The sequence below is a fragment of the Xiphophorus couchianus genome, chromosome 2, assembly GCF_001444195.1.
Source record: "Xiphophorus couchianus chromosome 2, X_couchianus-1.0, whole genome shotgun sequence".
NCBI lineage: Eukaryota > Metazoa > Chordata > Actinopteri > Cyprinodontiformes > Poeciliidae > Xiphophorus > Xiphophorus couchianus.
Window position 1 is genome coordinate 9375124 of NC_040229.1, and position 26366 is coordinate 9401489.

Sequence of the window (26366 nt, forward strand, 5' to 3'; positions counted from 1 at the left end):
GATTGTTTGTCTGTTGTAATTAATATGTTTTATTTTGTACATAATATATAACAGACCGTACCAAACAACTGTGAAATTATTAAAATCTAAGTTGTACGTTTTATAAAAGCAGTGTAAGTATAATTGCACTATATTACTTTACTAAAGAAACTGATTTCTATTTTCACAGAATAAAAACACACAAATCATCTGCCGTCACATTCACATGAAACCGGACAGCATAGATTAATAATTGAAATCGCATATGGAGTCCAGCAGCAGAGCAGATGGAGAAGGTAAGAAAACTGGAAACATGATGCCAATCAGCAGTTTTTCTTTTCTTTTGTTTTTTAACCTGAAACCAGTTGAACTGTTTCTGTTGCACTGAGAGCTGAAGGATGTGTCTCAAAAGGCTGCAAACAGCGCCACCTTGTGGAGTTTTAGAGCTGTTGGATCAGGCTGGCAACACCTGATTTCTCTCACTCTGACATTCAGTTTCCCAGCACCAAGTGAACTGACTGCTCAAACAAATGTTTTTCTCGTTTCATTTCACAGAAAAAAGGTGCACAAACATCTGCTGCAGCTTCCAGACTCCTGCTGCTTTAATAATCTGCTGGTCAAGTCCGATGCGACGGGATTTCAGCTTCTTCTGCTTCCTGCAAGAAAACATGCAGTCACGATGGAAACCTGAATAGAGAGGTATCAGAACCGATCTTTTTCCTTTACTCTTCTCAGCAGACAGTTTCTGTATCAACATTGTGAAGTTTCTTTATTCAGACCTTAATAATTAAGTGTCTGCTGATATTCAGTGCTCTGATAATCAGCAGACTCTGATAATCTTCAGATTGTGGAGAAATGTTCTGCAGACGGTGATGTTTCCTCAAAGACTCCGACTTATTTAATAGCTTAAATAAGCTATTAGCTATTTATTTGACTTATTAGCAATATTTAGTATACTCCGACGGTCTAGAACTGTGTGAACGACCTTTTCTCTGAACATGTTAGCAAACTAAAACCTCTCTGAATATATATTAGGGCTGTTGTAAACAATTATTCTAGTAATCAAGCAATCTATCAATTATTCTTATGATTAGTCAAGTAATCAAATAAAAAAAATTATAAATAAAATCTTAGTAAATACTTCCATAACAGCAGTGATAACATTGGATATCAACATCGGCCCAATTTTCATATTTTTGCATCCCTAACAATTAGTTTTCTGTAGTTTAGAAAATTAACCTGTAACAGTAATGGGTCACTTTTTTAGGTAACCTGAACAAAAATTATAGAAAATCTGAAAAATCAACAGGCTCACAAGAAAATTCATAAAAAAATCAAATTTTCTTTTACGTATTCCTATTGAGTCAATTTAACAGGTGAACTGTCACATTGCTCAGCCACTGATAGCCAAATTCAGTCGTGTGATGAAAAACATATGTTTTTTTTTTGTGTACTGGCCCGGTACACATGTACATCGCTTTATCACACTGTACATACATCATAAATCTCTAAGGCTCCACAAGGTGGCGCTGTTCGGAACCTTTTGAAGCAGATCCTTCAGCTCATAGTGTAGCAGGGACTGTTCAACTGGTTTCATGTAAAACACCTGCTGATTAAAATCACGTTTCCAGTTTTCTGACCTTCTCCATGTAGATCTGTTCTGCTGCTGGACCTGAAACTTCCCATATTCCAGTTATCTACGTATATTGTCCAGTTTCACGATGGCGGACAAACTGATTTGTGAGTAAAAGTGCTTTTATTCCGCGAAAACAGAAATCAGATTTTTTAGTAATGGCTTTTGCTGTGATAATGGTTATACTCCATTTATATAATATAGATAGATGTACTTTATTCATCCCAGCAGGGAAATTACTTCGCAGTTACAGCATAGAGACAAGACACAATAACAACTACCACTGAGTAGTAGTTGTAGATAAAATAAAATATAAAATGCTGTTAATATAAAAAGCAACTTAGAGCAGTCCTTGCAAAGATAATGTAGTAATTACACAATTGTTTGTACTGTCTGCTATTATGTATAAAATCAAACATGTTAATTAACATAGACAAAAAAAGCATGAACTTAGCTTACATTACATTATGATTGTAAATATTAATCATTGTTCAACTGATTGACAGTTAATGCGTCCTCAGTTAAGCCATTAACTAGGTAGATAAATATCTGCTTCTACTGGTAAATATTTTTTTATTCATGTAACATCATAGTTTAATAAGCTGCAGCCAAAACATCACACATATTATCACTGTGTAGAACATCCCATCTTTTGCACTGCTGCTGCAGCTCCAACAATTGCTCCCAGATTAACTCCAACACCAGCTCCAATAGCAACTCCTATTGGTCCTCCCAGAACTCCAACAGCAGCTCCAACACCTGCTCCAGTAGCAGCTCCAGCAGCAGCACCCCCCAGAGTAGCACGCATAAATGAGTTGTCTTTCTCTGCCTGCCTTCTTGCATCTTCAGGATCAATTTCTGGATTTTCTCTGATTAATCGATCTACTTCTTGTTGCTTGGCTCTCTGCGCCTCTTTAAACATTTCATTGGTGTAGAAACTTCCTCCATTTCCCTTTACCAGTCTGTTGATCTTCTGCACCAGTCCCCTGACTTGACCAGGATCCTCAACTGTGTTGTCAAATACATGATATTTATCTTCAAATGTCTGGAAGAAGGCACACTGACTAATGAAATGCCGTAGAGGTCTGTGTTTTAGTAACATTTCTCCTATTGCAATATTTTCCCGTTTTAGTTCGTCTCCATGGGTAAACAGGATCATAGTGTATGTGGCTGCTTCATTGCCAAAAATTTTCTGGATAATTTTTAAGCTTCTTTCTTCTTCTGTGGTGAATCTGGTCGGCTGGAGCACAATCAGGAACACATGAGGACCAGGAGCCGCCAGGCAGATGCCTTTAGCAATTTCTTCCATAATCTCTTTATGACTTTTATTTGTATCAAACAGACCTGGAGTATCAATAACAGCCAGATTTAAACCATCAAAATCATTGATTTTCTTCTCACAGACCGATGTCATAGAGGAAAAAGAGAGACAAGAATGAAAAAATCTTCCTCCCAACATGGTGTTTCCTGCTGCACTTTTTCCAACTCCAGTTTTCCCAAGAAGAACAATCCTGAGCGCCGTATCCTTTTTAGCTGTTGGAGAATTTGAAGACAACAACAAAGAGGGAGAATTTTAATTCTGATAACTTCAAAGTAACTTAAAATATGTCTAATGATGCCAGTTACAGAATTAGATGTTTCTTTTTAGATGTATAGATTGGGAGGAGAATTTAGATGTTTAAAGTTTCAGCTAATAATGTCTATAGAAATATTTTTGTATTAGATTAATAGTTTTATGGACTTAGATCAACCCCGGTATTTTCATATACATGAGTTGCTATACTTTCAGTAACATTAGTAAGCTTGCACCAAGCTTATCTGAGCTCCTGCAAAAAATAATGTTGACAGAGTTTTAGATTCCTCAAGAAAAGACACTGTGTCTCATTACACCGATGAAGTGGTTTCCACTCAATCTTCCTTTAGATAAGAACTGTAGTTCTGGATGCCTGAAGTTTGCGGTTGTCTGAGTGGAATCTTTTCCCAGACGCTTCATCCTAGCGGCTGCTGCTTGGCTTCTTTGCTCATCAAACCCACAACTCACTGACCCACCAGATGCCTTATTGTTCATAAGAGCTGCTCTAATAAGATGTTGTGTCTGGGCAGAGAAAGTTAAATTAATCAATCTAGTTCTGCCAGTCACGTTTATTTGTATAGCACATTTCAGCAACAAGGCATTTCAAAGTGCTCTGCATCAAAAAAACAAAAATACAAAGTCAGAGACGACTCACTCAGTAATTACATTTTGTCAAGTGCCATGTTACACATCAGATGGTTGATTAATGTTTAATTTATAATGTTTCAAAAGCAACTCTAAACAGGTGGATTTTTAGTCTAGATTTAAAGAAACTCGGTGTTTCAGCTGTTTTGCAGTTTTTTGGAAGTTTGTTCCAGATTTGTGGTGCATAGAAGCTGAATGCTGCTTCTCCATATTTGGTTCTGGTTATGGGGATGCAGAGCAGAACCAGAATAGGGGATTAACAGGCTTCTTCAGCACTTGATGAAATGCAGAGAAGGTCATGCAGTCATTTGAATCAGGGTTTCTGCAACAGAGACAGATCTAAAATACGTTCATTGGTTAGAGCTCTGGTAAATTAACAGCTATGTACTTGTATCACCTGCTCAGACCAAGATGTTCAACCGGTCCCTTTGACTATACCCAGTGTCCTGCAGATGTAATATGTGGCTCTGCCTCACCAGACCTGAGTCAAATAATCAGGCAATTAGCAGCACTTTGGAGAACTTGACTGCACTGAGGAGGTAATTCAGCAATGTGATTCAGGTGTGTTTATCCAGGGACGCATCTAAAAGTTGCAGGACTCGTGACTTGGATTTGAGGATTCCTGCTCTAAAGCAGTGGTTCTCAAACTTTTTTCAGTGATGTACCCCCTTAAAAATATATTTTTAGTCAAGTACCCCCTGACACGGGCAAAACATTTTTGGAATTAAAAAGAGGTACAGTGCTGTAAAATCACTGTCTGATTTATTAAAGCCAAACAACTTATATCAGTGAACCTGACAAATACATCCATATTGCAAACATTGCATGGTTAAACAAAAAAGAAAAACAGAAGACGGTGACCACCAGGAAGGTATAAAACCAGTCAAACCGTTTTATTTTAAAGGATATTGAAACTAAATACTGAATATAAAATTCAGTGCATGAACACACATTTATATTTTATCGAACTTTTTACAAAATAATTTTTCCCAAGACTTATTATGAGGAGCCTACTGATTTTTTAAAGATATTTTGAAAAGCTTCACGTACCCCCTGCAGTACCTCCACGTACCCCCAGGGGTACGCGTACCCCCATTTGAGAACCACTGTCCTAAAGGATAAGATTTCCATCAAGACTTAGCTTTAACATTTTAATATGAACTTAAGGCAGAGAAAAAATAAAAAACAGTCTTCACTTTGGGCCTTCTTCTAACAATTACCCACAAATCATGCGTCGTCCTGCTTGTCTCAGTGAAGCCCTGCACAGAGACTTGAACTTTCTTTTAAGTCAATCAATCTGTGTAGGCTCTGCCTCGGCAGGTAGCACAGTCTCACGTGGATCAGGATTTGTGACCCAACTTGTCTTAACTGGTTTCTGTCTTGTAAAACCTTAGGGGCCTTTCCGAAGTGAGTTCAAACTCAAAAGAGAAAACAACTCCAAATAAGGCAAAGGCTCATTGCAGCTTCCTACAATCTAGGAATTGTGGAAAGGTTCTTAGTATTTGAGTATTATTATTGCTACACAAAGAAATCAGAGCTCTCTTTACACGGCTTAAAATACAAAAAACATCTAACACTGCATTTTATTCTGCCAAACTGAGATGCCAAGCAAAACAGGAGACATAAGGAAAACCAAGGAAGTTTACACAGGCAGGAAGTGGATAAACCACCGGTGACAGTATAGGAGGGGATCGAGGTAGAGCCACCAAACTCTTTAGAGAAAAGCAGAACCAGAAGCAGAAATGGAGCAGAAGAGGGACAAGCTGAGCACAAATCAGGAAACCTTCACCCCATTTTGTTTTGATTTTTAAAAAAAAAATCAAAGCATAAATTACATTAACAATTAAAATTCTGCACATTTTAGATAGGGGTTTTTGTCAAATTTTACCTGGTATCCTTAAATCTTTAAGTATCTGAGAATCCTTAAATTCTATTCACTTAAAATTAAAATGCTTTCCAAGTCAGTGTTGATGTTTCACATCAAATCAAAATTTTGTTATGGGTTGAATATACATACTTTAATGAAATAGAAAATAATTGTTGCCTCTGCAAACAAAGAGAAAACTCCATGGAAAACTTTTTATTCATTCACTTGTGCAAAAAAGAAAATTTGAAGGGAAGTCATTTCTGAAAATTATTAAAGGTTAAATGTTAGGACTAGAAGATATTTAAACAAAAAAGTACATTTTGATATTTAATGATACTTAATGGAAGGTGTAATATTTTATATTTCAGTTTAAAAACAACTGAAACAATGAACCTGTTAGAGGTTAATTATTTAAAATTTTTCTGATAAGGTTTGCCCTCTATAGATAATAAGCTATTAATCATAAACTCTTATTACCAGCTGGACGATAGTTGGTCATTTCCATTATGTCCCTGCAGGCTGTTGATTTGTAACGATACAAGGTTGTTGATTTCTTGGCAACTAATGTTTGTATCAGTTCTGTTTTATGGTCCGGGTTCTTGGCTCCTCCTTTTGGATCTGTCTGCCAATCTGTCTGCCAGTGCAGTCACTGTCAGAACTATGCGTGCTCAGTCACTATGCAGGATGCTTTCAAATAGAAAACCATGAGGGAACGTAATAAACTAAATGTTTTGAGAAACACACACACATATAATAGTTCACTACATGTATCTATTAGTTACGACTGTTAGATGGGTTGCTTGGGAAGCAACTCTTCTAGAGCAATTTCCACTAAATCAGCTCAGCTGCAGAAATTTGTAAAAAATCAAACCAGATGTTCAAACGCTATTTGCTTTGTACAGAGAGTCTGGATGTTGGGCCTTTGGAGAAATAATTGCTTGCTAGAGGCGTGGACTCTGTTGAACTTTTAAACTTTACCCAGTTGCTAACATTTAGCCAGGATGTATATAATGCGCAAGTTCTACGCTATGAAGCTTTCCAGAAATTCCCTGCATTGTAAACAACCGTCCTCCTCTGCTCAGAGAGAAGTGCCGAAACAAACTAGATGGTTGTTGCTGTTAATTAAATATTTGGAAGTGTGGCCAATACAGATTGAATGACTCCCATGGATAGAATAGACGTCACTTCCTCCATTGCCACTGCAGCAGAGGAAGTGAATAATAACTGAAGTTATGTTTGGACCCAAAGAGGACTGATCTGGTCAGCACACAGTTTCAGTTGTTACAGCTAGAAACCAACGATCTGGTTGAACCTTCAGAACCACATAAAGACAGTTACAAAGTCGGCCTTCTGTCACCTGAAGAACATTTCCATCATTAGAGGACTAATGTCTCAGTAAGATCTAGAGAAACTCATCCATGGGTTTGTCTTTAGTTGCATTGATTACTTCACAGGTCTGCCTAAAAAGATCAGAGAGCTGCAGCTGATCCATAACGCTGCTGCTGCTGCTCTGACTAAAACCAGGATGTTTTTATGTTTCTATGATGTAAAAGCACTTTGAACTGTCTTGTTGCTGAAATGTACTATACAAATGAACTTGACTGATTTCTAAAACTACAGTCAGAATACATTTCTAAAGCTGCACAGAAAATGTAGCTAATTGCTCTGTTCTGTCTGGGTTCCTGTTTGTCACCAATATTATTTGTGGTGTTAATGCACAAAATCTGAAGGTAAGAGGTCAAAAGAGAGAGGAAAATATTTTCTTGTTTGTCACTTCAGGGTTTCATTCTTGCTTTTTGCAGTTGATGTGGTTTTGTTAGTTTGTTGAAGAGTAAACCTTCAGCATGGACTGAAAGGATTCATAAACCTTCAGCATGGACTGAAGTGATTCCTAGCCAGCTGGAAATGGGTGGATCGATTCTTTTGGTTCAAGGATCAGGCTATGTTACAAACAGAAGAGTGAAAGTATCATGATATGTTTTATACAAGTGGTGAAGTTGAAGGTTGTAAAAATAAGGTAAAATTTTTCTATATGCAGAAAAGTGGCCAAGACAGTAAGCAATGGGAGACAAGAGAAGCGAAACTCCTTATCAGATGAGAGAAGTGGAAGAACATTAAGTAAACTTGTAAGACCAAAAGCAGTACGCGCAATAAAAAAAAGTAAAACGAGTCCATGAATAAAATAAATAGAAAATCAAAATTTTATTTTACTGAAAAATAGCAAAATTCTGAGAAAAAGTTGAGAGCTTTTTCCTGGTTTGTGGTGTTTGGTTTGTGCACCAAGTGTTCTTTCACACATTGCTAAGAACACCTAAATGTTGCCTAGGTTGCTGCTATATATATATATATATATATATATATATATATATATATATATATACTATTTGTTTTTTCTAAATTTTATGTTCATTAATTGGATGAAAAGAAACAGCGGAGCAGCGTATTTAATATCTATACTTTCATCCAATGTCCTGGAAAAGTAGATGCAACTCTTTTTGAAACTTCAGCAGAAAGAAATTCATCAAAGTCGGTTCATCATTATAGTAACATGACTTAAAAAAAAACATCATCGGACTTATTTTAAACTAATCAACAGGTAGAGAACGCCCTCTGCTGGAAACAGGTGACAATATCAAAGTGCACTGATTTACTTTATATTTTAAACACTAAACCTTTCGTTTTATAGAAGTTATTTTTCTTTCTGCTGAGGACATTGTGGTATTGGCATGTCGATAATTATACGGATAACTGAATGTGTAATGAAACTAATGACAGTTTTTGATGAGTCTTTTCAAACAGTTACATTTCCAAGTGCTTTGTGCAAAATTATTGAACCCCTTTTTCTCTGAGGGAAACCAATTACCGTCAGAAGTTGCCTAATGACTAAATGGAGTCCATCTGTGTATAAATAAAAATAAATTAACAAGAAATATAAAGACCTAGAAATATGACAAAACACGGATTGAAGTCGAGAAAGGAAAGAATTTGTATAAAATACAAAAGTCTGTATAATTTAAAATGTTGGTGAGAGAAACAGAAGAAAATAAATTATTTTGATTATTCAATAATTACTAAATGACATGTTGTATTTGATTGGAAAGAAAAACAATAAATGCGAGGGATGTAGAGGGAAACAAAATATAGAAACTGATGAAATGTGAAGAATATGGATCTGAAAGAAGGAAAAGAGTCTTAAAGGAATATTGGGAACTGAAGTAAATGATGAGGAAATTTATATATGGAAAGCGTTATTTTTTCTTTATGACAGAATTTAAAAAACAGAATTTAATTGGTTTGAGTTAAGGCTGTTACACATACATGTTGCTCACGATCTGTTATAAAAAAGAAGAAGCAGGTTCCAACACGTTTTGCTTTTGGCATAAAGCCACTTTCGTTTTCACCAACGTGTGTTTCTATCTTGGCTTTAACCTCAGCGACAGCTCGTCTTCTGTTACACTGGTAAGAAAATAAGGTTATTTATCAACATTGTTTTTGATAAACTTTATAATCTGAAGGTGCAAATGATGAAGTTAGTTACTTTATTTTCATCTTCTGTCTAGTATCAACTTTAGCCACATTAGACTAGAAACAATCTGCTAACGCCAGTGGTGAATGTCTAGAGACGACTCTATTAATGGGAACAGTCTAATAAATGTTGCTGCATTTTAATGCTTTGGTGAAGACAGTTTGTATTTTCTTGCCTTGTTTGACACCAGGGCTCCGTTTTATAAGCAGGTTAAGCAAGTTATGGATGGCAGTTATTCTGAATAAACTAGTATCTGTGTGATACTCTCGAGTTTTCGGTTTCAGAACTGGAGACATCAAGTTAGCTCTGAGTTAAAGCTAAAGTATGTAACTGTTATAAAAATAATAGATTCTTTTTTACATATTTCTTGAATATGTCACTATATTGTGACAATATGCTATTAGACACAGAATCTACAACATTTTTTTTAGCCCCTTTGCCTTTTCTCAGTGCTAACTAGAAATGACCAATCAGTGCCAGGAGGAGGATCTCAGCGCTGTTAATCACCATCCACGTAGCGCTACTCATTCACAATGATGGCAGATAAACTGTTGTCCTGTAAAGATAAGTTGTTTCTGCGCCATTAGCACATTGAGCAGCTAGTACATGAGAGTGATTGACAGCGCTAAGACTCTCCTCCCGGCTCTGATTGGTTATTTTTGGTCAGGAGCGTTGCATTTCTTCAGACAGCATATAGACTGTAAATAAAAACTCTAGGCAAGCCAAACACGCAGGGTAGACTTGTGACAAATATGTGATGAACAGACCAGCTAAGCCTGTCCCAATAATCAATAAATCAGTTCATCGAAAGATAAATTAAGACAAACTCAATAATTTCCATTTGCATGATTTTTCTCTTCTTTCTTTTTTGTACCAAAACCTGGATATCAAAAGTCTTCAGTCTGGTGCTTTGGCCTCAACTATCCCCCCATTTTTTGAAGGATAGTTTTGTTTACAGATTCTTCATGATTCATTTTATTTGTTGTTTCTGTTGTTTTATTTATTTTGGATATTTAAAATGTTTTCCAGTTCCAGTGATAAAAAATCATTAGGATTTAAGGTTTATTGATCTTTGAGAGTGTGTTCTTGCATTATTATGTCATTAACATTATATGATTTGAAAATGGTCTCAAAACAACAATATTATTTATCACAATAACTTGAGACAATTTATTATAATAATAATATAATAATAACTTTTGTTACTGTGACAGGCCTACGACCAGCATCAGATATGATTTTCATTCTACAAAACTTAATTTGACTAACATGTCAGCTACATGTGTTGATTAAGTGCATTTAAATCGAAATAGCATAAAATAAAGTCGACGGTTCTTTGTTGTTCCATGTTGGTAAGATTCAGACGTGTCAATGGCAAAGCAAAAGGAAAGTGACAGTTTACAGGTTAAGACACTAAAACCAGAGCAATAATAAAAAAACTAAAAACTATAAGAACCAATCAGAAAAAACAGGAGCCACAAAAGTTTTTATAGGCTGTTTAGTAAAGAAGAATAAAACTCAGGATGGAATAAAATGAAATGTATTATTTGAACACAGCTTATGTTTCATCAAAAAGGTTTCTCAGATTTATAAAATATAAAAAACAGTCAAGTGACACTGATGACAGCACATACAGTGAACCGGTTCAGCCTGTAGAAGCTCTTGTTTTTCATTGCAGACCTCATCATAACGAACCCGGGTTTTTAAACATTGTAAGCCGCTGTTTTCTGGATATACAGCTTCAATGGATTTATCACCAACATCCGCTGTTTGTGGTAAGTAAATAGAGCTTTTTTTTTGCTTTGCTTTTTAAAACATGAGACTGAACAAGAGTACAAGAACATGGCAGTTACACCAGAAAATGTCATTTTGAATTGTTTTGTTGCTTAAATGTAACAAACACTGATTTCAGCTTAGCATTTACTTGTTTATTTTTTTATCATTCATATGTCCTAAATCTAAGATCACAGATGATTAAAAACTAAGAAAAAATGCAAAATTTTTCTTCAGATATTATTTCTTCAAATAACTGTCTTAAAAGTCAAGTTTATTTATATTTCAGCTACAAGAAAATTAAAATTGCTTTTCATGATAAAAAGATATACATAAAATCATGAGACCGTGGGAAAATAAAGAGAAGTTCTGAAAAGTTGTAATCCAGCCTAGAAATAGAGTTCTGGTTATTATTAATTCAATGCAACTAACCGGGTGTTTAATATTTATTTATGGTGTATTTGCACCAGAAACGTCCTCTGGTCTGGACCAAAAACGGACTTTATGATTTGGTTTGGTGCATGGCGCTTTACAGGGACCAATAATCTATTCAAATCAACAAAAGAATAATCTCAAGATATGAAAACAAAGATTTTGGAATGACTTAACCAAAGACCCATCCTGATCCCAGTAGGGACAAGCAGAGGTGTGACCAAGTCACTGTGTTGCAAGTCTCAAGTAAGTCTCAAGTCTTTGTCCTCAAGTCCGAGTCAAGTCTCAAGTAAAGACTGGCAAAAGTCGAGTCAAGTCTCAAGTCAGGAACCTTTAATTTCAAGTCATTTCGAGTCGTTTTTATTTTTTATTTTTTTTTATAATTTGCAATTATACATAAAATTCAAATAATAGACCATTTGTTTGTTTTAAAATATGTATTTATCTCAAATGATAGAACATGTGTAGCTGAACACAAAGTATAAAAAACATTTTTAAATTGGACCACTTTATTGCCCAGTTCTGTTAAACTTGATATTCAATAAAAAAAGACGAAAATGCTGACATTTCCACAGCACAATACAAAGAACCATAACAGCAGTTTTTTCCTCTTTTCTCTGACCTGTCAAAACAATATATTGTCAATATAATTTCCCAACGTAGATGTCTTCAAACACACCAACCATCCTTAGATGATACTAGACCCGGCTCATCATCATGATGGGACAGAGAGACTCTGTTCCCTGTGTTCAGGTCCAGAATCTGCTTTCTGTTCCGGAGCCCCGCTCACTATCCACCGGCTTCCTGAGCTAACACGGTGCACATTATTTGTGGAGGCATTTGAAGGACCGGATTTATGGTAAATAATCACCAATTTAACCCGGAGTACACATGCTAACACGAAGTTAGCTAAAGTCAACTATCTTACAGCAAAAGAAAAGCGCCACCTACCGATCTTTGTGAAGCTTCAAATGCCGGACAAAGTTGGACGTCGTGGCATCTCCATCCGATATTCTCTTCTTGCATGTTTTACAAGTTGCAGTTCGTTTTTTAGTCGAAAGTTCATAACCTACGTAGCCAAAAGAAATTACTCGCGGAAGCATATTCGAGCGGTTATTTCGTATTTCGTTCCCTGAGCTCTGCAGCTTTGCCGCGTTTTTTTAAACGTCCAAATCCTGTTAATTTGATTGGTTGTGCTGCAGCTACGTACACATACATACATAAGGAGAGAGGAAAACCATAGTGACGGTCTGCGCATATTGATAAGGAATGAGTGACATTAATTAATGACGCCACTTTATAAATAATGTGTTTTAAATTTTAAGACTTTGAGTAAAAAATATCAAGTCTTTTCAAGTAAACAGCTTCAAGTCGAGTCAAGTCCCAAGTCAATGGCATGAAAGTCAAAGTCAAGTCCGAGTCTTTGAGCATTTTTTCAAGTCAAGTCTCAAGTCGTGATTTTAACGACTCGAGTCTGACTCGAGTCCAAGTCATGTGACTCGAGTCCCCACCTCTGGGGACAAGGATATATGATAATGGATGGACTTAACCAAAGTACAGAGTTAGATCTGACAGAAAAAGGTTGGATGCAAACAAGATAATAAACTAGTCGGTTTTAGGTATTTGTTGTATGTTAAATATTAACTTGTGTATTAGCTGAAGTTCTTAGTGCTTATTTGCTGTGTGTTTATGTCGGTTTGCTGAACCGCACCGAAGTGTACAACAGTGTTAATTTCTTTAGAAAATGTTGGCTAAAAACTGAAATAGATTTTCTTACATGAGGATGATTGGCAAAGTATAAAAGAAAATGTATTTTGCTACAAGTCCTTTTTATTGTTTCTACAAATTTGCAATCTATCTAATTTTCTTTTAGATTAATAAATGTAACCATAACATATCCTTTTATAACTGACATCTATCTGAATAAAAAATGCTCAGGTTGTTGTTTTCTAATTCTCCAACAGCTGAAAAGGAGCCAGAACTCAGGATTGTTCTTCTTGGAAAAACTGGAGTTGGAAAAAGTGCAGCAGCAAAAACCATATTAGGGAACAAACCTTTTAAGTCTCATCCTTGGTTTTCCTCAGTGGCATTGTTCTGTGAGAAGAAAACCAATGTTTATGCCGGTCTAAATCTGGATGTTATTGATACTCCATTCCTGTTTAGGACGATAAAAAGTAATAAAGATATTGTGATGGAGATTGCTAAAGGCATCAGCATGGCGGCTCCTGGTCCACTTGTGTTCCTGATTGTTCTCCAACCGACCAGATTCACACCAGAAGATGAAAAAGTGGTGGAACTAATTAAGAAAATGCTTGGAGAAGAAGCAGCCAGATACACCATGGTCCTGTTTACCCATGGAGACGAACTGAGAAAGGAAAGCACTAACATTGAAGACCTGTTAGAAAGACACAAACCTCTAAAACACATCATCAGTCAGTGCTCCATCCTGGAGAAATTTGAAGATAAATATCATGTTTTTGACAATAATGATGAGGATCCTGGTCAAGTCAGCGAACTGCTGGAGAAGATCCAAAGAATGGTTCAGCAAAATGGAGGAAGTTTCTACAGCAATGAGATGTTCAGAGAGTCTCATAGAGCGAAGCAAGAAGAAATGGGACGACCGCTCAGATTAACAAGAGCTGCTCCTCAAGGTAAGGCTGGGCGATATGACCCAAAATCAATATTATAATATTCTGATCAGTTCATCTAAATAACAATAAGTGGATGTTAACTCTAATCACCCCCAGCTGCTGCACCCCTGGAGATAAAGAACGTGATGGCCCAACACAAACTCTTCACAGCCTCTTATATTGGTGGTATAATTTATGCAATTATTTTTATTACCACTTTAATTAAAAATAAAGTGGCAATCAACAAGGTTTATAAAATATGTTTTTTTGTCAAGTTATGTAATTCTGTGATCTACCTAATTTTTTCCCACCAAATCAGTAAATCTGAGAAACACGTCATTCTGTATTTTACGTCATCAAACCCATTTTTAGTTTCTACTTTTATCTGAAAAAAGAAATTGATTTCAGTTTATCATTGTTTTCTAATTCTCCCAACAGCTAAAAATCCGGACCGTAGGATTGTTCTTCTTGGAAGAACTGGAGTTGGAAAAAGTGCAGCGGGAAACACCATTTTAGGAGGAAGATTGTTTCAGTCTAGATTCTCTAATTCTTCTGTGACATCGGTCTGTCAGAGGGAAAGCAATTCTGTCCATGGCTTAAATCTGGATGTTGTTGACACTCCAGATCTGTTTGGGTCAAACCTGGAGTATCTGGTCTGCCCCAAACAGATCGCTAGATGCATCAGTATGGCGGCTCCTGGTCCTCATGTCTTCCTGATTGTTCTCCAACCGACCAGATTCACAGCAGAAGAAAGAAAAACTGTGGAAATAATCCAGAGATTGTTTGGAGAAGAAGCAGCCAAATACACCATGGTCCTGTTTACCTATGGGGATGTGCTGAAAGAGAAAAACATAACAATGGAAAACCTGTTAGAAAAACACCAACCTCTAAAATGCTTCATCAGTCAGTGCTCCGTCTTGGAGAAATTTGAAGAAAAATATCACGTTTTTGACAACAAAGCTGCAGGAAGAACTCAAGTCAGCGAACTTCTAAACAAGATCAACAAAATGGTTGAACAAAATGGAGGAAGTTACTACAGCAATGAGATGTTCAGAGAGGCACAGAGAGCCAAGCAACAAGAAATGGACCGACTGCGCAGAGAATATCCAGGGACAGTTTTTAAAGATCGAAGAAAAAAGGCAGAGAGAGAGAACTCATTTATCTGTGCTGCTATGGATGCTGCTACAGGTGGAGCTGCTGCAGGTGGAGCTGCTGCAGGTGGAGCTGCTGCAGGTGGAGCTGCTGCAGGTGGAGCTGCTGCAGGTGGAGCTACAAACATCTCCAACATGTTAGAGTTGGTAGGAGGGCAGCTACTGCTAGAGTGAGAGGGGAAAGGGTTAGAGATGCACCGATCCGATATTAATACCCGTATCAGTTATTGGTGACGATGGTAATTGATGGCGACACACCAAATTACAGAATTATTTTGTTTTACGTTATGTTTATTAGATATTTTGAATATTTATATGGAAAAAGGGAAAAGGGACAACAACAGGACAAAACTTATACAGGACAGAAATAGAAAACAAAACATAAATAACTGTAATTACTGGAACAAAGTAACCCATGTAAATATAATATGGGTCATTTTTGCACCAAAAATGTAAATTTCAGACCTGCTACAATATAAAGGCTTCAACATGTTTAAAGTGAAAGATGCATTTTAAAGATATTCATCATCCCGGTTCACATTTATGGCCTTTTAATTTTGAGATAATCCAGAACTCGCTCCCATTTTTTAAATGCATTTTCCATTCAGATAATTTCTCAGTCTTTCTAATACAATAACTTCACAAATTAAGTTTTCCCACAACTGAAGAGGCCTCGAAACTAACACCTCTAATCATTATGGACTTTCTAGTCAACATCAATAGGAATTGTTCAGTCTCTTTGTCAGTATCCAAGTGAAAAGTTTGTTTTTTTTATTTATGTTAAAGCAATATAAAGCACATGAATATGTATAGGCTATATTTGTACCAGCCATAATCAGAGTTTGAAGTGGTTTTAAGTATCATGAAATGTTGAATTTTACTTTATTTTGAAAAACCAACACCGCCGATGCGTTTCCCTTCATAACAGCAGCTCCTGCAGGGCTGCAGAGGGAAAACCTTCAGCTGATTATCATACTGGGCTTTATTTATTTATTCACATGCTTTTATTTTGGTTTTGGACAATAAGTTGAGTTTGAATTAAGCAGATGGCTCATTAACATCTCCAACATATCAGTCTGGGTTTGTACTGCTGCGTCTTTATTTATTTTCAGGGGTACCCAAATATTTTATTCAAGAGTAGCACTACTTCAACATATTTTCATACAAGTGGAAGTAAAAAGTATTCATCCAAGAAATTACTCAAGTAAGAGTAAAGAAGTATTTGGTAAAAAGTCTACTGAAGTGTTGAGTAACTGATCAAATTATCAGTCATTTAATATTTAAAAAAAATACATTATCAGATGTACCAAAATTTTAAATATAGTGGAAACTTTGATATTTTGAGCACCAAAATTTACAATAATTCATATAATTCAAAAAATAACAAAATCAGGCAAATTAAAATGGAGTTTCTTTCAATTAAAAAAACGTCTTAATCTCCATGTGTGTCTGGTGAATTTTTGGTTAAAACATGTTTGTTTTTCATTGAGTGGGTAGAAAATCCAGAAACTTTGCTCAAGTAAGAAAAGAGATACTTCATAATGAAAATACTCAAGTTAAACTAAAACGTACAGTGTAATAAAAACATTCCTAAATGTATTTTTTTCCTAAAAGAGTTACTTAAGTAAATGTAAATGAGCAAATACAATAGTTTTTACCCAACTCTGTTTATTTTACATTATATTTAGTGTTCCTAATTGCACTTTCTCGACTGTTTCTTGCAGTTTAGTTTTGCATGTTTGACCAAAGTCTACATATTGATTTTATCTGTATTAGTTTCTTTATTATTTATGAATAAACAGTTTTCTACAAACTGGTTGTTACCCTCCTAATTGCACCATAACAAATTAAAGTTTTTATGTTTTTACATGTTTGACCAAACTTGTGAAGCTGTTGGTGTATTTAAGTGTTGCAGAATTATCAAGCAAATTAGTAATTTGCTACATTTATGTTTGTGTTTTTAAAAAAGTTTTAAATCAATTCAGTTCTGTTTTTCTGTATCGGATCGGTATTGACTGATACCAAACTTCAGATATCTGTATCCGTATCAAAAGTGAGACCCGTGGATCTGTGCATCCCTAGAAATGGTTTTATTTGCTGTAGCAGTGAAAGAGAATGATGATGTGTTATACAGTGAGGATGTGTCTGATGTTTTGGCTGCAGCTTGTTGAACCCTGATTTTTATGAATAACATGTTGGGCAACATGCTGAATCCCACATTAACAGTCTGAATATTAGTGCATAGAAGTCGGAAAATCTGAAGATGACTGTACTGTGGTTAAACTTTAAACTTGACCTTGAAAGGTCAAGGTTATAGGTCAGGTTTAAAGAAGTGAAGTGAAAACTTCATGTTTTGAGAGCTGTTTACTCACTTATTGAGGAACAGAATGAGTGAGTAAACAAATGTTTATGCATTTTAAGCATGCATAAACTCTTTTATGTAAAAGGAGAGGATGTTAAACTAGACTTACGCTGAAGCTTGTTTTCTGTTTGTATGTTGCTGATGGAACAGAACTTTGTGTGGGAGGAAGTGAGAAGTGCGTATGTGATGAAGAAGAACATAAAAACCACATATGTACGGTGGGAGCTTGCTCTCATTCTCTGTGAGTCTTCAGGATGCTGCTTTAGCTTCTTCTTGAATAAAATTATAATGACGAAATGCATCTTCAGTCAAAACTGATTCTGTGTCGTTAATTGAAATTGTGTCTCTGAATGGGAAAATACCCATAACAACTTGTACAGAAGCTTCTAACCATCAATAACAGTAGAAACAAATACTGTTAATTTAACAACATATTGTCCTGATTATTTTAGACATTCTACTTTGAGTAATTATTGATTGGTTTATCTGGTGATTACCAATCAATAATTAGTGATAATCATTACCGGATGGAATATGTAATATATATATTTTCATAACCAAGAAAAGAAAGGAGAGGATCTACATTTAGTTTGCTGATTAATTTTACTGGAGATCTAAAAGAGGAACCTGGGATTAGTGGTATTTCGTTTTGCTCTTAAAACTCCAATAAAGATTGGTTTTAGCTTTTTATTTCTATTTGGTATTTCCCCAAATAGATTAATATTTTACTAAGATATGTCTATAAAGTTGAGTTTTCCTCCGAATAGACCCAACAGCTTCAATGCTCTATAGGCAGGAATGGGGAATATATTGAACTTTATCACAACATTTTGCTGTGTTTATTGCAATAACAATTAATATTTTAAAACAAATATAAACTTATTTTTTGCAATAGATTTAGGGGATATGTCTGTACATCACTGCAACTCATCAGAGCCCCACAAACACACACTTATTAGAAAGTTCCCCATAATTAAATAGGCTATTTCATTACTCTAGTTACATCTGGTAGTGCAATTGTACTGCTAACTGCACAAAAGTGCATTTAAATTATTGAATATATTTATATTGTTCTCACAGAGCAAGCCAACGGAGCTTGTTCTGTGAGAACACCAAAATACCCTGATATATGTGATAAAATCTGAAATTTTATAATCTAATATAAGTCTTTAAAATGTTCAAAGAAAACTTGTTACACACTTAAAGTTTTAGAATATTTGGAGAGTTTGTAACCGAATCTCAGAAATATGTACACATCATGTATAAAGTCAAGTTTTGTGTTTTGTGATAGGTAAGATAAATTATTTTAATTGACCAAATGCCAGAATAATAGGAGTTTTTTTTAACCATGTACTTTCTTTATTTAATGACAACGATTGACATTTAAGATTACTACTTGTATTTTGTAAGGAGCGTAGCTGAAGGAAGTAGAATGTTATGGTCATGAGATGAAAAGTCTTTGCATGAGAAGCCAGTCAGGAAAATCAGCTGGGAAATGAGATGCAAACCTTCAGGAACTGAAAATGAAAATAGTTCATGCACCTGTTTTGGCTTAGAGCAAATATATTCTTAACATTAAAGCTGTAGTTTGTAATTATATATATTACATTTATGTTGAAATTATTATGCTGTGACAATATAAGACTGATAAGCTTTGAAAAAATATCCATCTCCTCTGCAGAAATACACAACTCAGTCAGAAACAGTCCATCAGAACCGGGAGGAGGGACTTAACGCTGTCAATCAGGCTTGTATTTGCACTGCTCAGACTGTCCCCCTTGTGCTTTGCTAAACTATAGCTGGTTCACCGCAGTAGACCCTTTCATGGATGCTAAGGCTAGTTAGCATAGCCATTGATGATGGTGGATAAAAAGTTTTTGTGGGACTGTAAGTCGTTTCTCCGCCATTAGCACATTGAGCAGCGAATACACTAGCTTGATTGACAATGCTAGGACTTTCCTCCTGGCTCTGATTGGTTATTTTCAGGAATCACCAAGATATTCTCAATAGTCACATTTTAAAAATGCTTAAAAGAAAATTTTAAGTAACTGTTTGGTTACAAGAATGAAAAAATAGAATATTTATTTGGTAAATTCACAAAAGCACAGCACTTCATTGCAGCTCATAATAAAACACTTTTTCTTTTACCAAGCTTGTGGGTGTCACTGAAATTATTTTTGCATAGAAAAAATGATATTTGTTTCTGACAGTTAAAATATTTTTGGTTTTAATTTGTTTTTGGTTACGTTTAGGAAATATGTATTATCTTTGTATAAGTCGTGTTTATTTTGGCACAAAGGACTATTTTTGTTGCATCACTATTGTCACCAGGTTTTTGGAAAGACAAAAGATGTAAAGACATGAGATATCTGCAGCAGCTTGGTCAGTTCACTAACTTTTAATGGTATTTTGTAATTATTATGTTGTAGTATTTGGTAAATTTGTAACCTTTGGAGTTCTAATTATTTTATATGTTAACTTTAGAGGGCACAACACTGAAAATATTTGCCTACAACCTCTGAAGTGGCAGGCAGCCATGAGGTAACGTCTGGATAAAACGTGTAATTCAGTAAAGTGCTTAAAGCTTTTGTATTTCTGTAGTTTTCATGGCGTTCAATAAAAACAAGCAAAGTGTCCATCGTGAAGAAGTCGTGTCTGTGTTGTCCTGTTAGAGTTCCCATCCCTGCAACATTATTTCTCAGATGCCTTAAAACAGGCAGAACCGAAAACCAGAGGAAGTAAAGTTACCATAGCTGAACGAAACATTTTGAAAACAGAGGATACTTCAATGGGAAAGGAACATTTTTCATTGAAAACATAAAACCCTAAACATAAACTTTTGCTAAATTAAACCCAACTTCCTCTCATATGAGCTGATCTTTCTGTGATTGTTGAAACTTTTAGTTTTTGTTTTTTTTCAGGACGTTCTGCTTAAAGCGTCCTGGGTGGTTCCGACTGTGATGGCAAACAAATTCAGAAGGAGGAGGAGGAGTCTGGACTCAGAATATAACACAGCAGGAATTAAAAAGTAAAATTATTCACCACCATCAACAGCAAAACATCACAAATCCACTGCCTGCAAGAGAACAGTGGAAATGGCCAACGTCAGCTACGATCGACTTGGTAAGAAGTTTCATTCATTATAATCTCCAGAAGGTAAACATCATTTACCAGAAAAAAATAGATAAGGAATCTTAAAGAGTTTGTACTGGAACTGCTTTTTAAACATTTTTTTCATTAAATATAGAAAAATATACTACAAAATATTTTCCTTCTTGTAAAATACCTTCTAACTAGAACATTTAACTAGTAACAGTGATGAGTGACGACTGTTTTCTCCTGTAAAGGCAACAATGTTTTTCTACAAAACAATGGCCAACAACAGCTGCAATTGGTAATGAAGGTTTTCATTAAAGAGGCACTTTGCTCATCATTACATCGTCACACTTGAAAGTATTTTATTTGGATTTAATGTGAAAAACATGAAGCAGTGCTAAATTATAAAGACAATATATAATCGCACATTGTTTTCAAACTGGTTTATACCTACAGCTAGTATTTCATAGCAACATGAGAAATATATTAAATGATAAAAAAATTTAAATGGTTGATTTTTATTTTTTGTGCTGAAGTTGAAGACAAATGATATCGGAACAAAAATTACGTATGTTTACATACATAAATCTTTGAGCTCTTAGAATGTTTTAGGCATTTCAATGTAAATATTGCAGGTTTAATAAAATATTAAAACCACAGACAGTTAACTCTGATGATACAGAGAGCCTTTTTAAAAGGTTTTACTATAGAGGCCTTTATTTAACAGTTGTCACTTGGCAGACAGGAGGTTGTGAGAAAGAGGAAAGACAAGCAGCAAAGGTCATCAGGTCCTTACCTGAAGTAAACACCCCACACCTGGAAGGACTGAGATTCCAACAAAGTTTTCAGGTCTATCTAGCACTGCATGCGGTCTGAAGATTAATTTGCTGTGGTCATAGAGATTTGGTGGAAAATAATCGAAAAAAAATTGTCAGTGGGAAACATGCACTTAAACACTTTTGCCCAGAGCATTTAGAGGGCAGAATAAAGTTTATTCCATTTTTAAAATTGGAGTCTGGAAAAATGTAAAAGATGGATAAATGTCTGCAACTGACCTCATGAACAGCTTAATACTACAATGATAGTATTACAGCAACATGTTCATATGAAGGATTGGTCATAATTACATCAGATGCCTTGTGGTTAAATCAAAGATCAATGGGTCAAACTGGGTCCAAAACAATAAATATGTGCTATGGCTACAAATGGGTTCAGTTTATGTGTAAAGCAGTTAAATTTTATGTAGGTACAACAAATATTAATGCGCAGCCTGACATACATGATCAAAACATAGTTCAGATACACAGTATTAAGTCATTGCTCACCTGCTTTTTGCAAGTGCAAAATGCTCACAGCACAACGGTACAGTTATGACATAAAAATGACTGGTTAAATATTAGCTTCATGGATTTTACTGAGTTGATGAAAGTAGAGGTTAAAGTTGAAGAACAGAACTTTTAATATTTTGTCTCCTAAAGTTATTCCAATTGACGGATGCAGCAAAATGAAATGAGAATTGATCTAGTGTATGAATTATGTGTGTTAAAATATATTAAATAATCTATATACAAAAACCAAGAGTTAGAATCAGCTAGTGTGTGAGCATATTCTCAGCTTTGTGCCTCTATTGTTTTGGTTTTCTACACTATACAACACTCTTCATTGGGTATTTATTTAGAAAATATTTCTTAAAGGAAATTTTCATAAGAAATGACACCTTGCAAAGTTTATAAAAACAAATATTCAAGTTATTTCATTCTGTGGTCTACATAAATTTTTCTCCAGATCTGTAAAAATAAGCATGAAACATCATTTGTATTTAAGTATTAAGTAAGTTAAGTATTTGGCATAACTTTACCCATTTTTAGTTTGTTCTTCTACTTGGGAAAAAATAATTTCAGTTTATTGTTGTTTTCTAATTCTTCAACAGGTCAAAAGAAGACAGGCCTCAGGATTGTTCTTCTTGGAGGAACTGGAGTCGGAAAAAGTGCAGCAGGAAACACAATTTTAGGAGGAAGATTGTTTCAGTCTAAAGTCTCTCTTTCCTCTGTGACAACAGTCTGTCAGAGGGAAACCAGTAATGTGGGTGGTTTAAATCTGGATGTCATTGATACTCCAGGTCTGTTTGAGACAGGTAAAGGTAATGAAGAGGTTGTGAAGGAGATACCTAAAGCCATCAGCATGGCGGCTCCTGGTCCTCATGTGTTCCTGATTGTTCTCCAACCAACCAGATTCACTAAAGAAGATGAAAAAATGGTGGAGATAATCCAGAAAATGTTTGGAGAAACAGCAGCCAGATACACCATGATCCTGTTTACCCATGGAGACGAGCTAAAAAAGGGAAACATGACAATGGAAAACCTGTTAGAAACATCCCAGCCTCTAAAACACGTCATCAGTCAGTGTGCCGTCTTCCAGGAATTTGAAGATAAATATCATGTCTTTGACAACACAGTTGAGGATCCTGGTCAAGTCAGAGGATTGATGCAGAAGATCAACAGAATGGTTAAGGGAAATGGAGGAAGTTTCTACACCAATGAAATGTTTGAAGAGGCGCAGAGAGCCGAGCAAGAAGAATCAGAACGATTCCGCAGAGGAAATTCTGGCAATAATCCTGGAGATGCAAGAGGGCAGACAGAGAGAAACAACTTGATGATCCAGGGTGCTTGGTTGGGAGCTTCAGCACTGGCTTGTGGAGTGGCTGTTGGAGCTTTTGGTGGCGTTGTTGTTGTGCAGATCCTGAGGCAGTGGTTTGAGCTGCAGTAGCAGTGAAAGAGAAAGCCTGCATTATACAGTGATGATGTGTCTGATGTTTTGGCCGCAGCTTATTAAATCATGATTAAAATGTTCAGCTGTGCTTTGATCAACGTGCTGAATCCCTAATTAACATCCTGAATATCAGAGCATGAATGTGTGAAAATCTGAAGATAACTTGCAACATATTATCTTGTACTGCTGACTCAAAGTTTATATTTTTAGCTGAGTCTCTTCGAAATGAAGCCACTAAAGAGCTACAACACCTCAACTCTTTACTTCCTCCTTAATTCATAAAATAAGGAGGAAGTAATGGTGCATTACTTCTATATTTTGTTTCTGTATAAACTTATCTTAACTGAGTTTCTGTCCTCTGCACTACATTCATCCATCCTGCAGATGAGGGATGGATGAAACTGTTGGGTTCTGCAGGGAGTGGTTTCCTTCTCCTTCACAGGGTGGCAGGCTGATGGGATCCAGCTGTTGCTCATCACCACCAATCTGCAAGGTCCTTAAAGGGGAGCGGCTTCCCAGAGTCAGATGCCAGATGGTTCCGCTTCTACAGTGTGAACCCGAGCTGAACACTCTCTGAACTGGCCCCACCTGAAGAATCGGATCCTAGCTGCTCTGTTTGGCCTTGCACCTGGGTGCGTGACGCCGCCACTCAGCTGCTGCCTGTCTGCCCTCAATCGCCTGCTGGAACTTCCCCCATCTGGAAAACCACCACACCTACTGTTGGACCCCCATGTACTCTCCTCTGCTTACCTCAACCCGCAGCCCGTAAGTCACCATCAGGTTACTCCATCATTCCCTTCATTACTTCCCACTTTAACCGCTCGCCCTTTGCAGTTCCTCCGCTGGCCCGGTTCCTCCCTGCTGCCGCAGATCGACGCCCCTCCACACGCTCTCCAGCACATTCAGTTACTAAATAAATCTGTTAAAACTGTTTGGGTGTCCGTAGTTGTTGCTTGCCTTAAGAGTCCTAGAAACCTCGCATTATGACAGAAACTATAAAACTTTCTTCCTCTGAATGATATTTTTACCAATGGATGTAAAATAAACTGAATTCAACTGTAATGTGATTTATTTGAATTACATTATAAAATGAGTTTGATTCAACTGGACCTCATAATCTCATATGATCGATTGCCATATAATTAATTCAGATTTGTGTGTAAACAAGTTCATTAATATTTTATCCATGTTTTAACATGCTAATAAATAGAGACATTAAAATACAGTCTGACTCCTTTTATTGTATTCACACATTTTTCAGTTTCTAATAGTTGTAGCAGCAGAAGGTAAAAGATTTATTTAGTGCTTTGCTCTTTAAATTCACGTCTCACTGAGCAGAGTAACCAAAAGGAAACACCTCTATGGGAATTGGACCAAGACCATCAGCACCAATAGGACAAACGTGGTTTCACAATTTATAAAGTTACATTTATTTCTAGTTTTCTTTAAAAGACATTTAAGACCAAAAATAACTCTGGAAAATGAAGTGGAAGAGTTAAAGCCTGAGGCCTGACAGCAGGGAGGGCGGTCTGAACAGGGAAACTGCTCCTAAACTAAAACAAAAAGAATAAAGCAAATAAATCACCTCAAGAACTTCTGAACATTTAATCAGTCCTGACAGGAACCCGGCACCAACCACCAACCACCACCTCCAGCTTGACACGAGGAACGGACTGTTTGGTTGCACAGCAAATGCAAAACTATGATTGAGAAAATCTGAACAGTATCACAGCATGTAGTAATTGTATGTGATCATAATGTAATTTGTTAGAGTTCCTTTTGGGAAAGCAGAGGGCAAATAAAGTATTAATAAAAGTGAAGAACTAGAAATATGGCAAAAAAACAAACAAACATGGAATGAAGATGAGAATTGAACAAAACCAAAAGTATTAATTGAAAATGTTGAAACAGGTGAGAAGATATAATATATATTATAATATTTATTTAATTTGGAAGATAAGATAAATATGAGGGATGTGGAAGGAAACAACATGTCGAACATTTATTGATGAATTGTGAAGCAAATCTGAAAGGAAATTGAGGAAAATGGTGAGAAGGAAAAGAATGGAGTCTAAAAGGAATATTGGAAACTGTAATAAATAAAGAGAAATTTTAGATAATAAGGAAAGCTTTATTTATTTATCTTCATGATGCGAAATTAAAAAACTGAATTTAATGAGTGGGAGTTAATGCTGTTACAGCTTCATGTACAGTAGGTGGCGGTATTCAGCTATAAGCTCCTGTCGATCCGCCATTATGGAAAAAAAAGAAGAAGTTGTAATTCAGACCAGAATTAATAAATGTTGTACATATTAATCTAAGGCAATTCTAAAGAATTGGAGTTTAAGCACCGATTTGGGGAGCATTCACACCGGGAAAATGGTCTGGAAAATGCACAGTTCTTTGTTCTGATTGGTGTGTTTTGCTTTCACCTTGTGCTTTTTTACAAGTGGACTATAATTTATGAACCAATACCTGCTGGTGACAGACATCGCTCCCATTGGACAGAAATGATGGGAAATGTTTTTTAATGTCAAGCAAAACAGGTTTCACGATGTGACATTTCTAATTTTGGTACCAAAGACTGCTGAAGCTGAATGGGACAAGATACTCTGTGTGTTTTCACCCAACAGCATCGCTAAGCAGATATACTATATATATATATACCATACCATACCAACTTTATTTATAAAGCACTTTAAAACAACCACAGCTGATACAAAGTGCTGTACATCAAAACACAACATAACAATAAAAAAAAACATAAAATAAAAACTTACAGTTTAAAAACAAAAACATACAATTTAAAACTAGATCCCGCTAGAGTTGAAAGCCAAATAAAATAGATGGGTTTTAAGACGAGCTTTAAAAGTGGACAGTGAAGGGGCCTCCCTGACCTGCAAAGGCAAGTTGGTCCATAATTTGGGGCC

General features: G+C 35.9%; 2 protein-coding genes across 2 annotated transcripts; one reads left to right on the forward strand and one right to left on the reverse strand.

The window, feature by feature from the left end:
- Positions 1–1716: 1716 nt before the first annotated feature.
- On the reverse strand, positions 1717–6291 carry LOC114156193 (GTPase IMAP family member 4-like). The gene is made up of 2 exons (XM_028036477.1): positions 6175–6291; positions 1717–3145 (listed from the first exon to the last, which is right to left on the reverse strand). The coding sequence occupies exons 1-2, from the start codon at positions 6200–6202 to the stop codon at positions 2241–2243; spliced, it is 933 nt and encodes a 310-aa protein (XP_027892278.1). The 5' UTR covers positions 6203–6291; the 3' UTR covers positions 1717–2240.
- Positions 6292–20414: 14123 nt separating this feature from the next.
- Positions 20415–24367, forward strand: LOC114156200 (GTPase IMAP family member 4-like). The gene is made up of 2 exons (XM_028036488.1): positions 20415–20694; positions 22598–24367. Exons 1-2 carry the CDS (start codon positions 20667–20669, stop codon positions 23431–23433), a joined length of 864 nt encoding a protein of 287 aa, XP_027892289.1. The 5' UTR covers positions 20415–20666; the 3' UTR covers positions 23434–24367.
- The last annotated feature ends 1999 nt before the right edge of the window (positions 24368–26366 follow it).

What these genes read in the sequence shown, in the direction of transcription:
- LOC114156193 (XM_028036477.1), bottom strand. Translation starts at nt 6,202, where the DNA reads ATGGAAATGACCAACTATCGTCCAGCTG. An exon ending in GACCAACTATCGTCCAGCTG is followed by an intron (nt 3,146 to 6,174) that starts GTAATAAGAGTT and finishes ATTCTCCAACAG; the next exon opens with CTAAAAAGGATACGGCGCTC.
- LOC114156200 (XM_028036488.1), top strand. Translation starts at nt 20,667, where the DNA reads ATGGCCAACGTCAGCTACGATCGACTTG. An exon ending in CGTCAGCTACGATCGACTTG is followed by an intron (nt 20,695 to 22,597) that starts GTAAGAAGTTTC and finishes ATTCTTCAACAG; the next exon opens with GTCAAAAGAAGACAGGCCTC.